The sequence below is a fragment of the Pseudophryne corroboree genome, chromosome 2 (genome assembly GCF_028390025.1).
Source record: "Pseudophryne corroboree isolate aPseCor3 chromosome 2, aPseCor3.hap2, whole genome shotgun sequence".
Lineage (NCBI taxonomy): Eukaryota > Metazoa > Chordata > Amphibia > Anura > Myobatrachidae > Pseudophryne > Pseudophryne corroboree.
In genome coordinates, this window is record NC_086445.1 from 142,732,953 (window position 1) to 142,755,856 (window position 22,904).

Consider the following 22,904-nt stretch of genomic DNA (forward strand, 5'->3'; position numbering starts at 1 on the left):
ATAATGCAAGCCTCAGCAGTATGCATAACTCTGCCAAAGTCATTTTCTGCCGGTTTATTGGATTTCTAAAAGTAATTGCATTATTTTTCTCTGTACAGAGGATGATTTTTTTTTTTTACCTGGTTAATTAATAGTTGCTATTAATAATAGTTGCTGTATTATAGTAATTAGAAGTGTTATGATATGCAGCCTGCAATACTCCTACAGTTCCTGGAAATAAGTACGGTACATTATGAAAGTAGTGTATGTCACTGAACAAACTTAACCAGTGTAAATACATATACTGGATGTGGACACTACATAAGTTATCTAGAATGCACAATTCCTGAAGTCTACCTAAAATAATAATAATTATTATTAGTAGTAGTATTAATAATAATATTATTAATAATAATTCCTTACCTATTATTGTTCCTGGATTTCCCCATCTGATTTAGTATATGTCTAAAACCAGAGGCGTTGGAATGGGGGGGGGGGGGGGCAAGGGGGCAGCTCGCTCCCCCCAAACATGAGAGAGGCGCCTGCCACCGCCAATACTAGCGGCAGCGCCATCCCTGTACAGTACGCGGCTGAGATAGGCGCCGCATATAAAGGGCGCTTCGGCCACGGACCTCGATTCACTGACTGTCACTGTCATTGACAGTGACAGTCAGTGCTGCTGCTCCTCCCGCATAGCGCTCTGATTGCGCATTGTAATGAGCGGCGGAGCGTCATGACGTCAAGCCACTCATTACATATGCGCAAGCTGTGCTGGGGCCGGTCCCGGACGTCGCAGAGAAGATACTGAGACTAAGGAGACTTGTTTCAAAATGCGGGGGCAGCCCGCTCCAGCTTGTCCGCCCGCCCGCCTGGCGTCCTGTGGGGGTATGTGTTCCTGGCACTGTGGCATATATGTATCTGGCACTGGGGGCATATATGTATAACTGGCACTGGGGGCATATATGTATAACTGGCACTGTGGGCATATATGTATAACTGGCACTGGGGGTGTATGTGTATAACTGGCACTGGGGGTGTATGTGTATAACTGGCACTGGGGGCGTATGTGTATAACTGGCACTGGGGGTGTATATGTATAACCGGCACTGGGGGCGTATATGTATAACTGGCACTGTGGACATATGTATAACTGGCTCTGGGGGCATATATGTATAACTGGCTCTGGGGGCATATATGTATAACTGGCTCTGGGGGCATATATGTATAACTGGCTCTGGGGGCATATATGTATAACTGGCACTGGGGGCATATATGTATAACTGACACTGGGGACATATATGTATAACTGGCACTGGGGACATATATGTATAACTGGCTCTGGGGACATATATGTATAACTGGCTCTGGGGTCATATATGTATAACTGGCACTGGGGGCATATATGTATTATGTATATCTTGCACTGGGAACATGTGTATAACTGGCTCTGGGAGCATATATGTGTATCTTGCACTGGGACATGTATATCTGGCTCTGGGGGGCATATATGTATATCTGGCTCTGGGGGGCATATATGTGTATCTGGCTCTGGGGGGCATATATGTGTATCTGGCTCTGGGACATGTATGTATAACTGGCTCTGTGGGCATATACTGTATGTATATCTAGCTCTGGGGGCATATATGTACTGTATATCTGGCTCTAGGGGCATATATGTATAGCTGACTCTGGGGGCATATATGTATAACTGGCACTGGGGGCATATATGTATAACTGGCACTGGGGGCATATGTATATCTGGCACGGGGGGCATATATGTATATCTGGTACTGGGGGCATATATGTATATCTGGCACTGGGGACACTCTACAGTGTATATAATTGGCTCTTTCAGGCATAATGTGTGTAAGAGGCTCTACCAGACATAATGTATATTAGGGGCTTTGGGGGGTAATTCAGACTGGATTGCTGCAGCGGCAGTGATCGTAGTCTGAATTCCTTTGTGGAGTGTGCATGCACCCTGGTAGCCCAGTGAGATGCTGACAGCATCTCTGGGCTGCGATCACCTCTGCCTTATTGATAGGCAGAGGTGGTTGCGGGGCGGGAGAGGGCGTGCCAACGGCATAAGAACACCGTTGGCTGGGTGTGGTCCAGACAACACAGGTGTGTCCGGTCCGTTGCGGGGGTGGGCCGCAGCGGCTGCGTTGGAAGGGAGATACTAGCCAGGTGCAAAATCATCACCGCTATGCTAAGCTTTCGCACCCGTGCAGGAGGGGGGGTGGGGGCAGAGCCAGACATGCTGGGTGGACTAGCCCTGTGCTGGACGTCCCCCCACATGTCTGAGAAACTGATCGTAGATGTGCTAAATTTAGCACATCTACGATCAGATCTGAATTAGGTCCTTTACCAGGCATATTGGGGGTCATTCCGAGTTGTTCGCTCGCTAGCAGATTTTAGCAGCATTGCACACGCTAGGCCTCCGCCCTCTGGGAGTGTATCTTAGCTTAGCAGAATAGCGACCGAAAGATTAGCAGAATTGCGAATAGAAAATTCTTAGCAGTTTCTGAGTAGCTCGAGACTTACTCCTACACTGCGATCAGCTCAGCCCATTTCGTTCCTGGTTTGACGTCACAAACACGCCCTGCGTTCGGCCAGCCACTCCCCCGTTTCTCCAGACACTCCCGCGTTTTATCCTGGCACGCCTGCGTTTTTCCGCACACTTCCACAAAACGGCCAGTTTCCGCCCAGAAACACCCACTTCCTGTCAATCAAACTCCGATCACTTCAACGATGGAAATTCTTCGTTCGGACGTGAATAAATCTACTAAGTTTTGAGCTAAAATACTTAGCGCATGTGTACTGCGTACCATGCGCATACACATTTTCGCCTTAATCGCTCCGTTGCAAAAATCGGCAACGAGCGAACAACTCAGAATGACCCCCCATTGTGTGTAAGGGAGCTCTACCAGACATAATGTATATAAGGGGTCACTCACTCAACTGCTACTCCATAGAGATTCGTGCAGGTACATGTGACCTGTCTAAGGTGGCCATAAATTAGGGGCGCCAAATTGAGATTTTATCTTGCCCCCCCCAACTGAAAAACGTTCTGACGCCCCTGTCTAAAACTGAACTTGTTTTCCCCACATCTATGTCCTGCCGATTTTTGGCTCTCCAAACTTCCATTGAAAGTATAGGAAAATGGGTGTGACCACGCCCCCTTTACCCGTGGCCACGCTCCATTTCCTAATTTGTACCGATTTTTATGTTTAAAATGTTGGAGGGTATGCTCTTCTCTATCTTTTTCGCCTCACATTCAGTCAATATTGCCTCCTAAAGCTTCAACATTTACAATATTTTCATAATCTTTCTCACCATGGCTGCCACTGAAACTCTTACTCAAGCACTTTCCATCAAAAGTACTGAAGACTCATCTATAGTCTTATTAAAATGTCTCTGACGTCCTAGTGGATGCTGGGAACTCCGTAAGGACCATGGGGAATAGACGAAAGAATTAGGACTACTGGTGTGCACTGGCTCCTCCCTCTATGCCCCTCCTCCAGACCTCAGTTAGAATCTGTGCCCGGCTCGAGCTGGTTGCACACTAGGGGCTCTCCTGAGCTTCTAGTAAAGAAAGTATTTATTAGGTTTTTTATTTTCAGTGAGATCTGCTGGCAACAGACTCACTGCTACGAGGGACTTAGGGGAGAGAAGCGAACCTACCTGCTTGCAGCTAGCTTGGGCTTCTAGGCTACTGGACACCATTAGCTCCAGAGGGATCGAACACAGGCCTAGCCTCGGTCGTCCAGTCCCGGAGCCGCGCCGCCGTCCCCCTTGTAGAGCCAGAAGCAAGAAGAACGTCCTGGAAATCGGCGGCTGAAGACTCCGGTCTTCATTAAGGTAGCGCACAGCACTGCAGCTGTGCGCCATTGCTCCCTATGCACACCACATACTCCGGTCACTGATGGGTGCAGGGCGCTGGGGGGGGGGGCGCCCTGGGCTGCAAATAGAGTACCTTAAAATGGCAAAAAAACACATAATATAGTCTAATAAACTATATATGTGTAAAAATCCCCTGCCATAATATTAATAAAAGAGCGGGAGAAGCCCGCCGAAAAAGAGGCGGGGCTATCAACCTCAGCACACTGGCGCCATTTCCTCTTCACAGCTCCGCTGGAAGGACGCTCCCCAGGCTCTCCCCTGCAGTTTCCAGGCTCAATAGGGTAAAAAAGAGAGGGAGGGGCACTAAATTTAGGCGCAAAACTGTATATTATAGCTGCTATAGGGAAAATCACTTTGTGTAGTGTAAATCCCTGTTTATATAGCGCTGTGGTGTGTGCTGGCATACTCTCTCTCTGTCTCCCCAAAGGACTTTGTGGGGTCCTGTCCTCAGTCAGAGCATTCCCTGTGTGTGTGCGGTGTGTCGGTACGGCTGTGTCGACATGTTTGATGAGGAGGCTTATGTGGAGGCGGAGCAGGTGCCGATAAATGTGATGTCACCCCCTGCGGGGTCGACACCAGAGTGGATGGATATGTGGAAAGTATTAACCGACAGTGTCAACTCCTTACATAAAAGGTTCGATGACATAACAGCTGTGGGACAGCCGGCTTCTCAGCCAGTGCCTGCCCAGGCGTCTCAAAGGCCATCAGGGGCTCAAAAACGCCCGCTACCTCAGATGGCAGACACAGATGTCGACACGGAGTCTGACTCCAGTGTCGACGATGACGAGACTAATATACATTCCACTAGGGCCATCCGTTGCATGATTACGGCAATGAAAAATGTGTTGCACATTTCTGACATTAACCCAGGTACCACTAAAAAGGGTATTATGTTTGGGGAGAAAAAGCAACCAGTGGTTTTTCCCCCTTCAGATGAGTTAAATGAAGTGTGTGAAGAAGCGTGGGCTTCCCCTGAGAAAAAACTAGTGATTTCTAAAAAGTTACTAATGGCGTACCCTTTCCCGCCAGAGGACAGGGTACGTTGGGAGACATCCCCGAGGGTGGATAAAGCGCTCACACGCTTGTCAAAAAAGGTGGCACTACCGTCTCAGGATACGGCCGCCTTAAAGGAGCCTGCGGATAGAAAGCAGGAGGCTATCCTGAAGTCTGTATATACACACTCAGGTACTATACTGAGACCTGCTATTGCTTCAGCATGGATGTGCAGTGCTGCAGCAGCGTGGTCTGATTCCCTGTCTGATAACATTGATTCCCTTGACAGGGACACTATATTGCTAACCATAGAGCATATTAAAGACGTAGTCTTATACATGAGAGATGCACAGAGGGATATTTGCCGGCTGGCATCTAGAATAAATGCAATGTCCATTTCTGCCAGGAGAGTATTATGGACTCGGCAGTGGACAGGTGATGCGGATTCTAAAAGGCACATGGAGGTTCTGCCTTACAAGGGTGAGGAATTGTTTGGGGATGGTCTCTCGGACCTCGTTTCCACAGCGACAGCTGGGAAGTCGACATTTTTACCCCAGGTTCCCTCACAGCCAAAGAAAGCACCGTATTATCAGGTACAGTCATTTCGGCCCCAGAAAGGCAAGCGGGTTAAAGGCGCGTCCTTTCTGCCCAGAGGCAGGGGTAGAGGGAAAAAGCTGCACCATACAGCCAGTTCCCAAGAACAGAAATCCTCCCCTGCTTCCACTAAATCCACCGCATGACGCTGGGGCTCCACAGGTGGAGCCAGGTGCGGTGGGGGCCCGTCTCCGGAACTTCAGTGACCAGTGGGTTCGCTCACAGGTGGATCTCTGGGTTCTACAAGTGGTATCTCAGGGATACAAGCTGGAGTTCGAGACGTCTCCCCCTCGCCGTTACCTCAAATCAGCCTTGCCAGCTACTCCCAAGGACAGGGAGGTAGTACTGGCGGCAATTCACAAGCTGTACCTCCAGCAGGTGATAATAAAAGTTCCCCTTCTTCAACAGGGACGGGGTTACTATTCCACAATGTTTGTGGTACCGAAACCAGACGGTACGGTGAGACCCATTCTAAATTTGAAATCCTTGAACACTTATATAAGAAGGTTCAAGTTCAAAATGGAATCGCTCAGGGCGGTTATTGCAAGCCTGGAAGAAGGGGATTACATGGTATCACTGGACATCAAGGATGCTTACCTGCATGTCCCCATTTACCCACCTCACCAGGTGTACCTCCGTTTTGTGGTACAAGACTGCCATTACCAATTCCAGACGTTGCCGTTTGGTCTGTCCACGGCACCGAGGGTATTTACCAAGGTAATGGCCGAAATGATGATACTCCTTCGAAAGAAGGGAGTTATAATTATCCCATACTTGGACGATCTCCTTATAAAGGCGAGGTCCAGGGAGCAGTTGTTGGTCGGAGTAGCACTATCTTAGGAAGTGCTACAACAGCACGGCTGGATTCTGAATATTCCAAAGTCGCAGCTGGTTCCTACGACGCGTCTGCTGTTCCTGGGTATGATTCTGGACACAGAACAGAAGAAGGTGTTTCTCCCGGAGGAGAAGGCCAAGGAGTTGTCATCTCTGGTCAGAGACCTCCTGAAACCAAAGCAGGTGTCGGTGCATCACTGCACGCGAGTCCTGGGAAAGATGGTAGCTTCTTACGAAGCAATTCCATTCGGCAGGTTCCATGCAAGGATCTTTCAGTGGGATCTGTTAGACAAGTGGTCCGGATCGCATCTTCAGATGCATCGGCTGATCACCCTGTCCCCGAGGGCCAGGGTGTCTCTGCTGTGGTGGCTGCAGAGTGCTCATCTTCTAGAGGGCCGCAGATTCGGCATACAGGACTGGGTCCTGGTGACCACGGATGCAAGCCTCCGAGGTTGGGGGGCAGTCACGCAGGGAAGAAACTTCCAAGGACAATGGTCGAGTCAGGAGGCTTCCCTACACATAAATATTCTGGAACTAAGGGCCATTTACAACGCCCTAAGTCAGGCAAGACCCCTGCTTCAAAACCAGCCGGTGCTGATTCAGTCAGACAACATCACGGCGGTCGCCCATGTAAACCGACAGGGCGGCACAAGAAGCAGGATGGCGATGGCAGAAGCCACAAGGATTCTCCGATGGGCGGAAAATCACGTGATAGCACTGTCAGCAGTGTTCATTCCGGGAGTGGACAACTGGGAAGCAGACTTCCTCAGCAGGCACGACCTCCACCCGGGAGAGTGGGGACTTCATCCAGAAGTCTTCCAACTGATTGTAAACCGTTGGGAAAGGCCACAGGTGGACATGATGGCGTCCCGCCTAAACAAAAAGCTAAAAAGATATTGCGCCAGGTCAAGGGACCCTCAGGCGATAGCTGTGGACGCTCTAGTGACACCGTGGGTGTACCAGTCGGTTTATGTGTTCCCTCCTCTTCCTCTCATACCAAAGGTGCTGAGGATAATAAGAAAGAGAGGAGTAAGAACTATACTCATCGTTCCGGATTGGCCAAGAAGGACTTGGTACCCGGAACTACAAGAAATGATCTCAGAGGACCCTTGGCCTCTGCCTCTCAGACTGGACCTGCTACAGCAGGGGCCCTGTCTGTTCCAAGACTTACCGCGGCTGCATTTGACGGCATGGCGGTTGAACGCCGGATCCTGATGGAAAAGGGCATTCCGGTTGAAGTCATTCCTACGCTGATAAAAGCTAGGAAAGATGTGACAGCAAAGCATTATCACCGCATATGGCGAAAATATGTTGCTTGGTGTGAGGCTATGAAGGCCCCCACAGAAGAATTTCAGCTGGGTCGATTTCTGCACTTCCTACAGTCAGGAGTGACTATGGGCCTAAAATTGGGATCCATTAAAGTCCAGATTTCAGCCCTGTCTATTTTCTTTCAAAAAGAACTGGCTTCAATATCCCCTATAACGTTTAAGATACAACCAAAACGAAAGATATTAGCTCGGCAAGTCTGAAACCTCGGAGCATTTTAGTAGTAAAAATGTCTTGCCATAAGTTGTCGATACAGACCTTACATGATTTATTTACTGGCGACCTGTGAGATATTTTGTTTATAGTTATTCCATTGCAATTGTAAAGAATTGGCTAATAGTTACAATATCCCCTATTACCCATTCATTATTCTGTGCATATATTTTTTTTTTTAATTAGGTGCTGGACAATAAATAAAAATGGGGGAAAATAGTCCAATTTAAGCATGTGTTGGTGGCTTAAGGTTTACTTCCTTTTATTTCCTTACTTCCTTCCTATTGTTTTTGGTTTCTTTGTTTTGTCTAAGTGCACCTGCTTCCACAAGAAAGTACATGGCTTACAACAGTACAATGAAATGGCGGCATCTGAAAGATTAATTAAACTATTTTACTCAATGTAGGCTAGTCACAGTTATCTGCCAGCTTATTTACTTAAACACTTCAGTTCTAAGGATGAGAAGGACTCATCCACCACATGTACGTCAAAAGCACTAAGGAAGTGTCACAATTGTCCTCAGAACTACAGTAGTTAGATGGGGAAATTGAACCTAATACAGCCCTTATTATTAGTGACGGATTTTACCTATGGGCAGCAGGACTGCAGCTCCCCCCAGTAAAATGCACCACTTAAGTGAGCTCAGCTGAGCCAGTTGCAGACTGTGACTGCACTGGCTTCACTCTGACTGGCAGTGACATCCTATTGGAAGTGCTACCTGCCAGTCACACGCAAGCTGATTGCATCAGTAAGCCCCGCCCATGTCTGTGATTGGGCAAAATTTGCGTAGAGGTGGGGCTAAAATGATGCTATTAGCATATAATCGCATCATTAGGCTCCGCCGGGTCCGTGATTTTGCTGTGTTATTCTCCCTATTCTGCCCACTTCACTAGGAAGTGGGCAGAATGCGGGAGGGGTGCCCACTCTTCCGGGGGCTGCGGGGGATTAACTGAAAACCGGGTGTCTCCCGCAGAATCCGGGAGAGTAGGTAAGTATGAACTACATCCCATGTTGGGCTACCATATTTTCCCATATATAGTAAGTGTTTATTATTATTATTATTACTAATAATAATAATAATAATAAAAATTTTATTTATATAGCGCTCTTTCTCCAGCAGGACTCAAGGCGCTTTGTTTAAATCAAAAATTAATTATTATTTTTAATGAAAACCTGTAAGAGTCCTATGTTTTGCAATTTTGGTAAGATGCATTATTGTCAAATTAACAATCACAAAGTTTTCTCATGTAGAGGGAGATGCACTAAGCAGAGAGAGAGAGAGAGATAAAGTAGAGAGAGACACAAACTACCAACCAATCAGCTCTTAACTGTCATTTTTCAAACACAACCTGTAACATGGCAGTTAGGAGCTGATGTTTCTCACTCCACGTTATTGCTCTCCATGGCTTAATACATCTGCCTCCTAGTGTTTAAAAAAGTAAAGAAAAAAAACTATTACACTTGCTTTTAGTCCACTTTATTGGTACATGCTGGACAGAGCAAAACAGACGAATAGCACCTTCCGAAATGCAATGTCTTCTGAAAAATGAAGGTGTCATTTGTGTTGATAGAGAATAAAAAAAAGTTATATTGATGTTAGAATGTGAAGAGCGCAAATGAAAAGAAATGGGCACAGGACTGAGGAAACTCTCAGCTGCAAAGGCGTTAAGGGGGGCACGTACTGTATATTATTACAATACATTAAGGGGCACATACATGATTTACATTACACTAAGAGGCCACATATATCGTTTACATTAGGTATGCTGCACAGTTTTGTTTTTCAAGAAAAGGGGCAGCAATAATAATTTTTTTAAAGGATTGAAGCACATTATTTTTTTTAAGGCCGGGGCACATTTTATTATTTTTTATTAACCCATTTTTCATATTGTTTCCAAATGGAACACTAATATAAATTCTTTCTTATTGTTCATCACTTCTTGATTGTTGTTCTTTCTTATTGTTCATCGTTGATTCTTAGTACTTCTTTCCGTGAATTCATCATATTTTATGTAATAATTCTTTGCATCACTGATAGTTATTCAGCTGCAGCCTTAGTCAAATGTACAAAAAAATTACGAAAGCTTCTTGCCCTGGTGTTCCCAAATTGGAAAAAAGTACATGACCCCATCGATCCTGGTGTTCCCATTTGGGAACAATGTTTTTTTATCGAAATGGCTTTCAATATGAAAGAGTTTTTTTATTTTGTATCATACAGTAGCAACGTCATTTTAAAATACTTTTGAAAAAAAAAGCTTCGCCAAAAATGGGTTAATTGAAATACTTTTTTATTTTTCCCTAGCTTCTTAGCATTGGCCCTGGCATTACTAGTTCATACTTGCCAACATTAATTTTCTTGATTCCACTAGGACACTTAAGGGGAGATGCAGCTGATCACTGATGGGGTGGACCTTGTCGTTTTTCATGATTAGGCCCCACTCTTTTGCTATTTGCTGTGTTAATTACATCCTCATATTGGCTCTCCCCCCTCCCCCCCTTCCTTGAACTTGCGGTTCACGGCATTATATTAGCATCCAGCCCAATTCAACAGGAGGTGGCCAGATGCACGAGGGTCACCTGCTCTTCTGGTAGCTATGGGACTTACTAAACATTCTGGAGTCTCCTAGACAGTCAGAGTATGTAAGCAGTCCCTAGTTTCGGAGGTGCAAACATTTGGGTCTGTACATTCGGACCCACCCATAGGGATGGGCCATCAACCATCGATGATTCAAAATCATTGATGGTCTATGACCGATGGTAACTATTTTTACCATCGATGGGGGAGAACCAGATGGTTTCCCACCATCGATGATAAAGAGCTATCAAATATATATATATTTTTTTCTCCAGGGTGTCAGGGATTTCTTCATGGGTGTCCGCCCCCTGACACCGATGAAGCCACACCCCGGGCCCTGATTGGACCGCAGGTATCTCAATACTAAAGTAATGTTGACCATTCATGGTCAAAACCATCGATGGTTCCCTTACAGTGGGTTTCACACTATCGTTGTTATCAACCGATGGTACCATCAATGTTACCACCGATGGATAACCCACCGATGGCCATCCCTACCCAATCATCTACAACAGCAGTGGTTGAGCTTAAATTTCATGCAGTTTTCCTTAAACCACGTCCAATTTAGGGATTTCTGTTTGCTATTCCACTGCAATTATCTCTTTTTGGAGTGCAAAGTCAATGGCCAAATGTAATATATGTGGCAATTACAAACCCATTGGTAAAACAAGTCTTTGGTATATTGTTCCCAAGGGATATGCAAGTTTTGGTGATGTGGAGCTTATAATCTAAATGTGTTTAAAAAAATACTTGCTAGACAAAAAAGTGTAACCATAGAGTTGTATGTAGTAGACCAATAGGGGAATGGAATGTGGACATGAGGCGAGGGTTCCAAATAGTAACTGAACCTCCAGAAATAGAGTTTTTGAAACTATTAATTACTTGTTTCACATCAGGAAACTCTTATTTCATTTTGTATAACACAGTATTATTCGCTGACATATAACAGCACGCATATTTCTGAAATCTAATGATGTGTTTGACAATTCCACTGGCTTTCTTGAAATGTGATTGTATTTTTGAAAATAATGCAGAAGGTGTTCCAGCTAATAAAACCCTGTGACTAATGCTATTGCTTTGTCTCTATGATTATAGATACCTTGTCTGGGTCTGTGTGCAGAATGGGCTACTTTCCATGTGGGAACCTCACAATATGCCTTCCGCGCCCTTTTCACTGTGATGGTGTAAAGGACTGTGAGAACGGAGCAGATGAAGATTATTGTGGTGAGCACTTCTGTTTTTGGTACTTAGTGTCCCTTTATCAAGCAAATGTTGATAATTACTGTATTTACCAGCTTTAGGGGTATATTCAATTGAAGTCGGAACCATTCCGACATTCATATGTCAGAATGGATCCGACCCTGGCCTATTCAATGGACATCTCAATTCGGCTTTTACAAAAGTCGAATTGAGATTTGGGGGGGGGGGGGAGCCGCGGGCAGACGGGGGAGAGCAGCGCTACAGCAGCAGCAGCCATTGCTGTAAGGCTGCTCTCCCCCGTCCCTCCTGTCTCACAGCTCCTTCCCCCGTCACAGCCGCCGCTCTGTCCCCCGTCACAGCCGCCGCTCTGTCCCCCGTCACAGCCGCCGCTCTGTCCCCCGTCACAGCTGCCGCTCCGTCCCCCGTCACAGCTGCCGCTCCGTCCTGCTCCCCCTCTCTCACTGCCGCCGCTCACGGCAGCGTCCACCCGGCTCCAGCAAGCTAGATCTCGCTTGCTGGAGCCGGGTGGATGCTGCTGTGAGCGGCGGCTGTCCTCCAGCGCTGCTCACCCCGTCCCCGCCTTGGCTCTCTCCCTCTCCTGCTCTAATCCCTCATCTCAGTCTGACATTTTTTTATGTCGGACTGAGATGGTCGAAAAGGGGACGGCCCCGTTTTCGACACAAGCACGTGGATCGTCCGCTATTCCGATTTGGGATCCTATTTGGGATATATTGAATAGGTCGAATCACGATCCAACCTTAAAAAGTCGAAAACTGACGTCTTTTCGTCAGACAGCAGTTTTCGACTTCAATTGAATATACCCCTTGCTATCAATGTGAGAAATGATATCAGTATAATGACAATGAGTATGGCAGGCCTTTATTATGCAAATGGTCCTCTGTTGCAGTGGAACGTAAAGAGAAATTAAAAACAGTATAGTACTTTAACCAAAACAATAAAATCTGCCATTGTGAAACAAAATATACAAGTTAGTGATATAATTCCTGGCATAATAGAGATCCAGATCAGGGAAATATCCAGTATTTATACTTTACTTGTGTTAAGTAAACTATGAGCCTATCAAAAGGAATATTTATCCAGACAGAATTATACCCCTTTCAGACAGAGAAAAGAACCCGGTAATTTTCCGGCTCCTGAAGGGCCGACCCGGGATTTTTTTCTGTCTGAAAGGGTCAACACGGGATGAGTTCCCGGGAATTCGACCCAGGAATTTACCTGGGTTTTTCCCGGCTCTTACACGGGTTGCCGGCTGTCTGAAAGGGTCCAACCCAGTATTTTAGAAACGGGTCGAGGCTGACAGCGCTTATTGGCTGAGCTGGCGGGGCACTGGCGATTGGCTTAGCAGCAGGGTCTCTCTGATTAGCTGAGCGGGCGTGGCACTGGCGCTGGCATCTGAGGTCATCATTATGCTGCAGGGGAGATGAAGACTGTGCCAGGGAGCACAGTGCTAGCAGCTGCATCAGGCTCTCATTTGCTGTGTGAAACAGCAAAAAACAAGCAATAAGCCAGGAACTCTGGGCTACTCAGCAGTAACTCGTTGGCCATGGCTAATGCAATGCTGTGATCAGTCACCATCTACTTTCATGACCTCATCTCTGTGTGCCATAAAAACAGTCAATTTTTTATGACACACAAGTCTATTGCAGGGCTGACACGGGTTCTGTCTGAAAGGGGTCGACCTGGGAATTTTCCGGGTTTTCTTTGCTGTGTGAAAGGGGGTAAGGGACTGTAACCCGGGTTTTTCCCGGAACACAAACCTGTGAAAAATCCGGGTTTTTTTTTAATTTTTCTGTCTGTAAGTGGTACCAGGGGCCTATTTATCACCATCTGCATCTGAAGAGCAAGCTCTGTCCATGTGATGCCTCTCCGGAGCATCATCGGGGTATTTTTTATAAAAAAAAGACTCAGATGTCCTGCTGCTCCGCCGCCGATCACTACCACCACCAGCTGGATCTCCCCCGTCGCTACTACCACCGCGCTGCAGAAGAGCCCAACCCCCCGGGTTTAAACTTACGAGTCGCAGAAGCCGGTGTCCCCTGATTCCAGGAGGCTACTGGGCGCCTTCTTCTGTGCTGTGAGCCCCGGTGCTGTAAAGTGAGCTGCCGCTTTGCAGCACATAGCTGATCACTGGAGCCCGGTCCCCACACAGCTTTCTCTGCCAGGGGCAGAGAAAGCTGTGCAAATGGCTCCTTATCGCAGTGGTGCCCTGTGATTTCGTCAACCTGAGCTGGTGTAATTATCACAGGGCACACGGCAGTGTTTTTTTTTTTTTTTTTCTCTCTTACGTCCTAGTGGATACTGGGAATCCATTTAGTACTCAGTTTAGAAAATGTGCCCGGAGGAGTCGGTCACGTCGCTTGAAGCTCCAGAAGAGTTTTCTGCATTTATTTTGTATGTTTGTTATTTTCAAGCAGGTCTGGATGGCACCAGCCTGCCTGCTTCGTGGGACTTGAGGTGGGAAGGGGGGAACGGGCCAACCTCTTGAAGGGTTAATGGTCCCATTCCCCGCTGACAGGACACTAGCTCCTGAGGGAACTATTCGCAAGCCCCACCATGGTGAGCGTACATTCCTGCAGCACGCCGCCAACCCTAACAGAACCAGAAGAGCATGCCTTCTACGTGGGGTGGCTGGGTCTCCAGATTCAGTACACAGTGCAGGAGCACCGCTTCTGAGTAAGCAAACTGAGTCTAAGTACACTACGGGTGTGCACTGTACACAGTACCCAGACTGGCATTACAGACTTAAAAGGAGGCTGACTCCATTTTAAGCACTAAAATTACCTCAGCCAGTATAAAAAAGTGGGAAGACTCAGCGGTACCATGGGGGTCATAACAGGGGTGGATCGCTTACTTGTGTACGAAGTCCCCAATCTGGGTACTTAGTCTGCGACCCGGCTAAGCTTGGCATTAGCAGTAAGGGCGCTGTGTGCTGGCTCCAGACTATCTCTTGTGTCTCTCTTGAAGGGCTCTTTGTGGGTTAATTGTGCATTTAACCTTTTCCTGTGTGTGTGCTGTCACTGTCACAGTATGTCAGATAAAGAGTGTGTTTCATGTAAGGCACAGTGTTGCGCTTCTCCAGGGGGTTTACCACAGTGTACTCAGTGCAGTACACCTTCCCAGGCTAGCGGGGCAGAGCCAGCTTGGCTGGATTCCATTAGGAGAATGATTTCCAATATTTCTGCTAAATTGTCCCGCAATGAGAAAGAGACGCAATACTTAAGAAAATCGATGACTGAGTTTATGAACAGAGACTCAGTACCCAAACCAGCGTCTCAGTCCCCTCCCATTTGTCCGCAAAAACGCCCTTTGGCCCATATCCTGCAGTCTGACTCTGATGATGAGGGGTCAGACATGGAGGAGGGGGAGGTGGACTTAGAGGTGGGGGAGGCTGCTCTCATAGGGAATAGAGGCTTTCGTAGAAGCTATCAGAGAAGTTCTACATATCCCTGATAAAGTAACAGAGGAGACTGAGGAATCTTATTTTAATATAAAAAAGAAATCCTCAGCCACTTTTCCTGTGTCAAAGGAACTACAGTAAATACCCTGTTTGAAGAACCGTGGGTTAATCCTGATAGGAAATTTCTCATCCCTAAAAGGTTGATATCATCTTTTCCCTTTCCTCCTGAGGATAGGAAAAAATGGGAAAATCCACCGATAGTGGATGCATCAGTATCTAGACTGTCACGGAAAACTGTATTGCCTGTCCCAGGTGCAGCCTCCCTAAAAGACACGGCTGATCGTAGAATTGAAAATACTCTCAAATCTTTGTATACAGCTGCTGGGGTGGCCCAGAGACCCACTATAGCATGTGGGTGGATTACTAAGGCCATCGTCAAATGGTCGGGTAACCTAATTGAGGGGTTAGGTACCTTGCCTGAAGGGGATATTATTTTACTCCAGCAACATATACAGGACTCTGCGAATTTTATGGTGGGAGCCATAAAAGAAATAGGATTGCTTAATGCACGCACCACTGCTGTGGCAGTGTCAGCACACAGAGGCTTATGGCTACGCCAGTGGACTGCTAACGCGGACTCCAGGAAAGGCGTGGAAGGCCTATCCTTCACAGGAGAGGCCTTACTTGGAGATGAACTAGACAAATGGATCTCCAAAGCTACTGCAGGAAAGTCCACATATTTTCCTTCTGCAGCTCCCCCAGCCAGGAAGGCCTACTCAGGACCTAATCTACATAGTCCTTTCGGACTGCCAAATTTAAGGGCAAAACCAGAGGTTCTTCTACAGCCACCAGAGGCACTAGAGGTAAACCACGAAAACCAGCAACTGCAGGTTCACAGGAGCAGACCTCAAGCCTGCTTCCTCAAAGCCTTCAGCATGATGGTGGACCGCAATGCCTGGAAGACTGGCAGGTGGGAGCCCGGCTAAAATTCTTCAGTCACATCTGGACAAGTTCGTGCCACATCGCATTTCCTATTATAAGTATGGGGAATGCAATGTGGGTTACTAAAAAAATTACAATTAAAGGATTTGGAGCAGTTTTTCTTGGGCTGTGCAGAAACTGCACCCCCCACAAAGCGTTTACCCCCTCCCCTGTAGGCGGTGATTACCTGGTCGCAGCAGTGCAAAAAATAGCCTGCATGCGACCAGGTCTGAATTAGGCCCGATGGCCACAGTTACACCTGTTAGTAATAGGAACCCCTGGCAAGGGATGCTGCCGCAGTACATATATAAATTAGACAAACAGTACAGTATATGCCAGTTACAAATCATCATAGCATGGAATGCAAGCCAAAAGTCTAGGAAGCAGCTCGGATTGTAAGAGGGTGGCGGTGTGGTGTAGTGCCTGCTGTCGTGCAGGTGTAGACTCACTACTTACCAGGCGCCGCACTCTATCACCTTCAGGTCACGGAACCTTCAACGGACCTGGAACCTTCAGTCGGACCCGGGCACGATGACCTAGGGGGAAGGAGATTGCTGAGTGCCGTTCCTCCTAACTGTGCACCGAAACACCCTCCGAAACAGAGAAAAATAGAGCTTTCGGGCCAGGTGAAGGTCATCCTGGGCGCACGGCCTCAGAGCCTTAATTTCACCTATCGATACTCTCGCACCAGGTGTAAATTCAACCTTGCACCTGCGTGCAAAGTTCACCGTTTGCCCTGAAGGAAGGGAGACAGATAGGGGCAAACACACATCGAAAGGGACACACGGACAGAGGTGTTACTCACCGTTACCAATCTTGCACTGCAGACTTCTTCTCCACTTACAGGTCCCTGTAAGGAGGCAAACAAACAACAGCCGTGCAGGGCCCAACTCTATACTGGTGTAACACCTCTACACTAACTATAACGGCAGAGCCCTCAAACTAGCTCTGTGTGTGTGGTGCAACAAACTAGACACAAAGAATCAGCAAACTTGGCCCTGCACGGAAACAATATTCATCACAAAACACAGTGCAATCCAAGTATTTACAACGGTGCTGTCCCTTTACATTCCTATCTGTTTTCGATTACTGGGGAGTGGGTGCCGTACAGCCTACCCACTTTCCTTTGCTGCTTAATTGGGCCTAGTGCCCCCTGTCTGCACCCAGGCCAGAGGCCTGACTTTTCCACACGGGCCTAGCGCCCACCTATCGTGGGGCTGGGTGGAGTGACCTGGGCCTAGTGCACAGATCACTTTTATAGAGTGGGGCTCAGGCTGCCTACTTTGGGCACGTTGGGGTGGCCTGGGCCTAGTGCCCAGTACCACCCTTATTCACCTGGGGGGGCACTTAATAACTGGGCCTATTGCCCTCCTACTGTCCCCACAGGCCTATTGCCTATACTTGTCCACGGGCCTAATGCCCGCCTACCTTGCGCCACAGGCCTGTGGCCTGACTGTCCCCACGGGCCTAATGCCCGATCCCTGGTGGTCTAGGGAGGAGAGAAGGGTGACAGGGGGCACCTTACAAGGGCCTACCTGCCGGTGGAGAAGGCTGCAGTGGAGAACTTCACAGCTTCATTGCTTCCCACCACTGCAGCGCTTCTTAGGCCTGGATGGGCTCTTCTGCCGCTGGCCTGCCGCCACTCGTCCGCATCCAGCCGCCGCTGGACATCTTCTCCACCGACGCCTGCATCTTCAGGCCTCTGCAGCGGCCACCGGATCTCTTCTCCAAACGGCCGCTGTCTTCTCCTCCTCCGCGGACTCTTCTCTCCGTCCCGCTCTTCGCCACTATTTAGCACAGCCTCCCTCTTCGGCTCCCGCCTGACGTCTGACGTCACACGCCGGGGGTGGGGCCCATGTTGCTGCGAGTGCCGACTGGCTTGCGCGCCCGCCTGTGATTGGCCGGTGCCCCGCGAGCCGTGATTGGCTCGCGGACGGCGCCGGATTTGAAATCCCACGGCTGGCGCTTCAGATTGGCTGCCACAATGGCGCCGTGGTCACTAACGATGGTCATTGGTCGGCCCTGCTGTGCCGCCACCTGAACAACAACGCTAGCGACCTGTGCTGGTCCAGGCCGAAGGGAATTCAGCTCTGCCATCACTAACAATTGCCATTGCTCCAGTGCTAAACCGGCATAACTGTAGCTGAAACTATCTCAGGCAAAGTGTTTTAATTTCTCCTTGTATTGTAAGATCATATGACTCAATAAGAACAAATTAGCACAGGAGTGTTCAGCCCAATAAAATGAGGTGGCCACTACATGTATAAGCCATCATCCCAGTTGCTATGCAACCCGTGGCCATGATGCAGAAGTGAGTAACAGTGGCTCACTGCTCATGAACCACCTTGTTCTAACAGTGGCCACATTTTGAGCTTTTGAAATTTGGTGTGAGGCTGAAATAGGCACAACACTATTCTGCTGTTGCTGCGCCTACTTTTTTTTAATGTGCTCATTATATAAAATATCTGTCCCTGCGGGTATGGGTCGTTGGGTCGACCCAACTTAGGTCGACAGTTATTAGGTCGACCACTGAAGGTCAACATGGGCATTAGGTCGGCATGCACTAGGTCGACAGGTGAAAAGGTCGACATGAGTTTTTGGACTGTTTTTAGTGTCGTTTTCTTCGTAAATTGACGGGGAACCCCAATTAGTGCACCGTGTCCCCTCGCATGGCGTTCGGGCAAGTTTACAGTTCCAATCGTAGTCCACGTGGATCGTCAAGTATGGAAAAATCCTAAAAAAAAATTTTTACACCACATGTCGACCTTTTGACCTGTCGACCTATTGACCATGTCGACCTAATGCATGCCGACATTCAGTGGTTGACCTAATGATTGTTGACCTAATCTGTGTCGACTTGACGCCCATATCCCATCCCTGCAGTGCAAGCAAAATATAAAACAACTTTGCAGCCAATAGGTTCAACTCATCCCATAAAATTCCTTCAGTACTGTATCTCACTTTTGTAAAGCAAGCCGAAATAACAAAGCTCCATCCTGCAAAGCACCACGTGATGCAGACTGCATGTCCCTACTCCTCTTATCCCAGATGTGCTGCTGGCACGTAGTGTCCTTCCAGCATCGTGTGAAGGAGAAGGCCATGTGCTGCGGAAGTTGGCCACACCATTAAAGTAATAAGATCAATACTATTCTCTTTCTGCTCTGAGTCCTTGATCTGCATTGACAGGGCATACAGTATAGCATAGAGTATGAGCTATGGTAATGGGAATAAAACAGAAAACAACTGACAGGGCATAAAACATGAAGCAGGATATCTGCCTCCTTTAGGCTCAGGCAATGACATACTGTATATGGAACTCATCAACTCACTGATACCAACATTTGTGTGAATGCAATTTGGCCACAGCATTATTGATCCCATTCTATAACCTACTACGCGAGGGAATGCGTCTGACTCCTTTATAGCACTTCAGCATACGCACCTGTCATTACATAGGCAGAACACAGACTTCAGTTCCCAGCAGTCTCATCAGCTGCTCAAGAATTCAGGAGGATGTCACATGACAGTCTGCCATTGATGCCTCATTGGTCGCAAAATCAATTCCTCCAGCAGCCGTTCCCTGGCACATGAGTATGACACTCCCACGCCACGCCCCTTTTGCAATGATATTAGGTCACCTCCCAGTCTCCATCCTGAACTATCCATAGATCGCAGAATTGTCTCAAGTATGTTTGAAAATGCACACGCCCTTGTACACTTTGGTTCACGTGTGCACAGTAAGACTTTGCATGCATGTACAGTAGCAAATACTCGCTCACCTGTGCAAACATCAGTAACAAAATGGCAGAGTTGATTTAAAGAGAGACAAGTAGTGGTCAGTTGTCATTGGGTAGTCAGAACTCTTGCCAGATGGGTGGTCTTCAGTTTGCCGGCTGTTGGGATCCCGGCGCACAGTATATCGGCGCCAGAAACCACGACACCTGGCATACCAACACCTTTTCTCCCTCTTGGGGGTCCACGCCCCCCATGGAGGGAGGATAGCGTGGCATCCCACCTTGCCCGCAAGGGGCTCATTTGCGCTCGCCCAGCTGTAGGTATGTCGGCGGTCGGGATTCCGGCGCCGGTATGCTGGCCGCTGGGAGCCCGGCCGCCGGCATACCGTACTACACCCTTGCCAGACATTGTCATATCAAACTGTCAGTCACTGCAGAGAGATCCTATTGCTAATGTCAGTGTTATTGGCAGATCCTATAGGTGTTGATATACAGCTACAGTAGGTGCCAGCGTTTTGTGATGGAGGTCAGTCTACACAATGAATAACTTAACCAGGTTGTGTTTTATTAACCACGCGGAATGAGTTGCAGAATAACACTTGGTTAACACAGTAGTTACACAATATACCAGGGTATGTGGTGATGGTGACACAGTGGAGTATGTAGTAGAACGCAGTCTCACTGGGAGACTCAAGGGCACGTCCTTCCTCTTTGGAGGAGTGTGCGGAATTGATACATGTTAGCTCCCAGAAACCAGGTTATAAAAATACTGCATCTGGTGCCATCAAACGTAACTATGAGGGTGGTCCAATAAATAAGGTAACGAGACCTCTCATTGCGTTAATGTATTCAACTCGTACATATATGTCTAATCTAATAGTATGGCCCTGGTACAGATTATTTTTCCACATAGTCCCCATACTTGTCTAAGTATTTATTCCAACTGTACACCAAGGCATCTATCCCGGCATAGAAGAAATCAGTGTCAAACACCTGATGTACAGACGGAGCTGCGCTCATCTGAGGCGGCTCCATCCCAAACGAGCACTCCCGGCGTGACTAGGCGATCTGTCCGCCTAGTCACGTCAGAAGTGCACAGAGGCGCTCCCATTCAGAGCATCTCTGTCTGGGCACGCGAGAGGAGACGCTCTCCATTCAAGTGAATGGGGTGCGTCTCCGTCACGGGCGCACATGCCCAGGCGGACAGGTCACACTCTGCGATAGGGTGCGCCTAGTCACAGACGGAGTCACAACTAGCGTGGCTCCATCTGTACCCCAGTTGCTCATGAACGATGTTGTGCACAGTACCCACTAAGATGTTCAGTTCATTAGCAATAGCGCTGACTTGTATGTGTCTGTCCTCCTGAATCAGGCCTTCAATGCGGTTTAAATTGGCATCTGTGGTGGACGTGCTTGGCCAGTCGGATTGCTGCTGGTCTTGAATCCTGCCGTTATGAAAAAGGCAGTGCACCAACCCGAATTTCAGCTGTTGATGTGCCCTATACATGCAGAAATCTGACCACACTACGCACCTCAATGTTTGACCATATTTATGCCTCCTCCGCCATCTTACATCTGATGCTGGGACAGTATGACTGAGGCACAGTCTAATGGGCGTGAGGGGAAGCAGTGGTCTCCCTGCTCTGGCCTGGCGGGAAATAAGAAAGCAATAGACAACACTACACACATGAGAGGCCTTGTTACCTTACTTATTGAGCCACGCTCATAATTTAAATTTGATGACAAGTTCTATATATATGTATTGTTATATATATATATATATATATATATATATATATATATATATATATAGTGGAAGAAACGAGGCGGCACTCAGAGACTTTTCACTTCAATCGTGTAATTGTGCAAATGGTCACATCAACGTTTCGGGGACCTGGTCTCCTTCTTCAGGATAACAGTGGTGCACAACAAGAGTGTTTGAATAAGGTTAGAAACACTTACCCCCTGACCCCATTCAGTCACATGCTGCAGCGCATCTCTCTGCCCGCCCGCTCAGGACTTCCGCCCGGCTCACTGGCGCCTCGGCGGGACCGGAAGTGACGTCGCGGGAGCGAGCCGCGTCACCATGGCAACCGCTCAAGGCATACTCACTGTCTGAGCGTCTCCTCCTGGTCGCGTCTCTCTCACTTCCGCCCAGACGTCCACAAGTGCCGCGAGATCTGGAGCCACATCACGGCACTTGTGGACGTCTGGGCGGAAGTGAGAGAGACGCGGCCAGGAGGAGACGCTCAGACAGTGAGTATGCCTTGAGCGGTTGCCATGGTGACGCGGCTCGCTCCCGCGACGTCACTTCCGGTCCCGCCGAGGCGACAGTGAGCCGGGCGGAAGTCCTGAGCGGGCGGCAAGAGAGATGCACTGCAGCATGTGACTGAATGGGGTCAGGGGGTAAGTGTTTCTAACCTTATTTAAACACTCTTGTTTTGCACCACTGTTATCCGGAAGAAGGGGATCAGGTCCCAGAAACGTTGATGTGACCATTTGCACCATTTGCACAATTACATGATTGAAGTGAAAAGTCTCTTGAGTGCCGCCTCGTTTCTTCCACTGCATACCACCGGTTCCCGGTTGGGGAGGGCACCAGAGCAGCATCAGTCCAGCATTGGACTTCGTGGAGTGCCGGAGCAGCTGCTTTCTCTCTCTCTCTCTCTCTCTCTCTCTATATATATATATATATATATATATATATATATATATATAATTTCTTTTTTTAATTGAAATAGTTTAGCTGATCAAAAACCTAGGTAAACTTTGTACTAAAACCTTTTCAACATCTACAGAGTCTCATGCTGAAATGATTAGCGTAAAATATGCAAATATGTATTGTGCATAACTCTCCTACACCTACTGTAAGTCCGTATGCAGATTTCGTATCTGTGGCTTGGAGAGATGCAAAGGGGGAGAAATTCAAACTCAAGGCCTGATTCAGAGATGGACACAGCTGTGATTTCGTGTGCGAAAATATGCAAATGTCACAGTTACCAGGAGCTGTATTAAGACATCTACTGAAGGCAACTCTGAACCACCTATTGCATTCAAAGACACAACCAATCTTCTGAGTAACACTGTGATCACACAGCATGGCCGCTGGAAGACACTGGAGCCACTGTAACTGCAGACAGGATGGCAGTCACAA

General features: G+C 47.8%; 1 protein-coding gene across 3 annotated transcripts in view; it reads left to right on the top strand.

The window, feature by feature from the left end:
- Positions 1-22,904, top strand: part of RXFP2 (relaxin family peptide receptor 2) — a 589,575-nt gene that overhangs the window by 240,683 nt on the left and 325,988 nt on the right. For all 3 annotated transcript variants that reach the window (XM_063951765.1, XM_063951767.1, XM_063951766.1), the window contains exon 2: positions 11,513-11,641. In XM_063951765.1, coding sequence (XP_063807835.1) covers positions 11,513-11,641 — 129 coding nt within the window. The remainder of the gene's footprint in view (positions 1-11,512; positions 11,642-22,904) is intronic.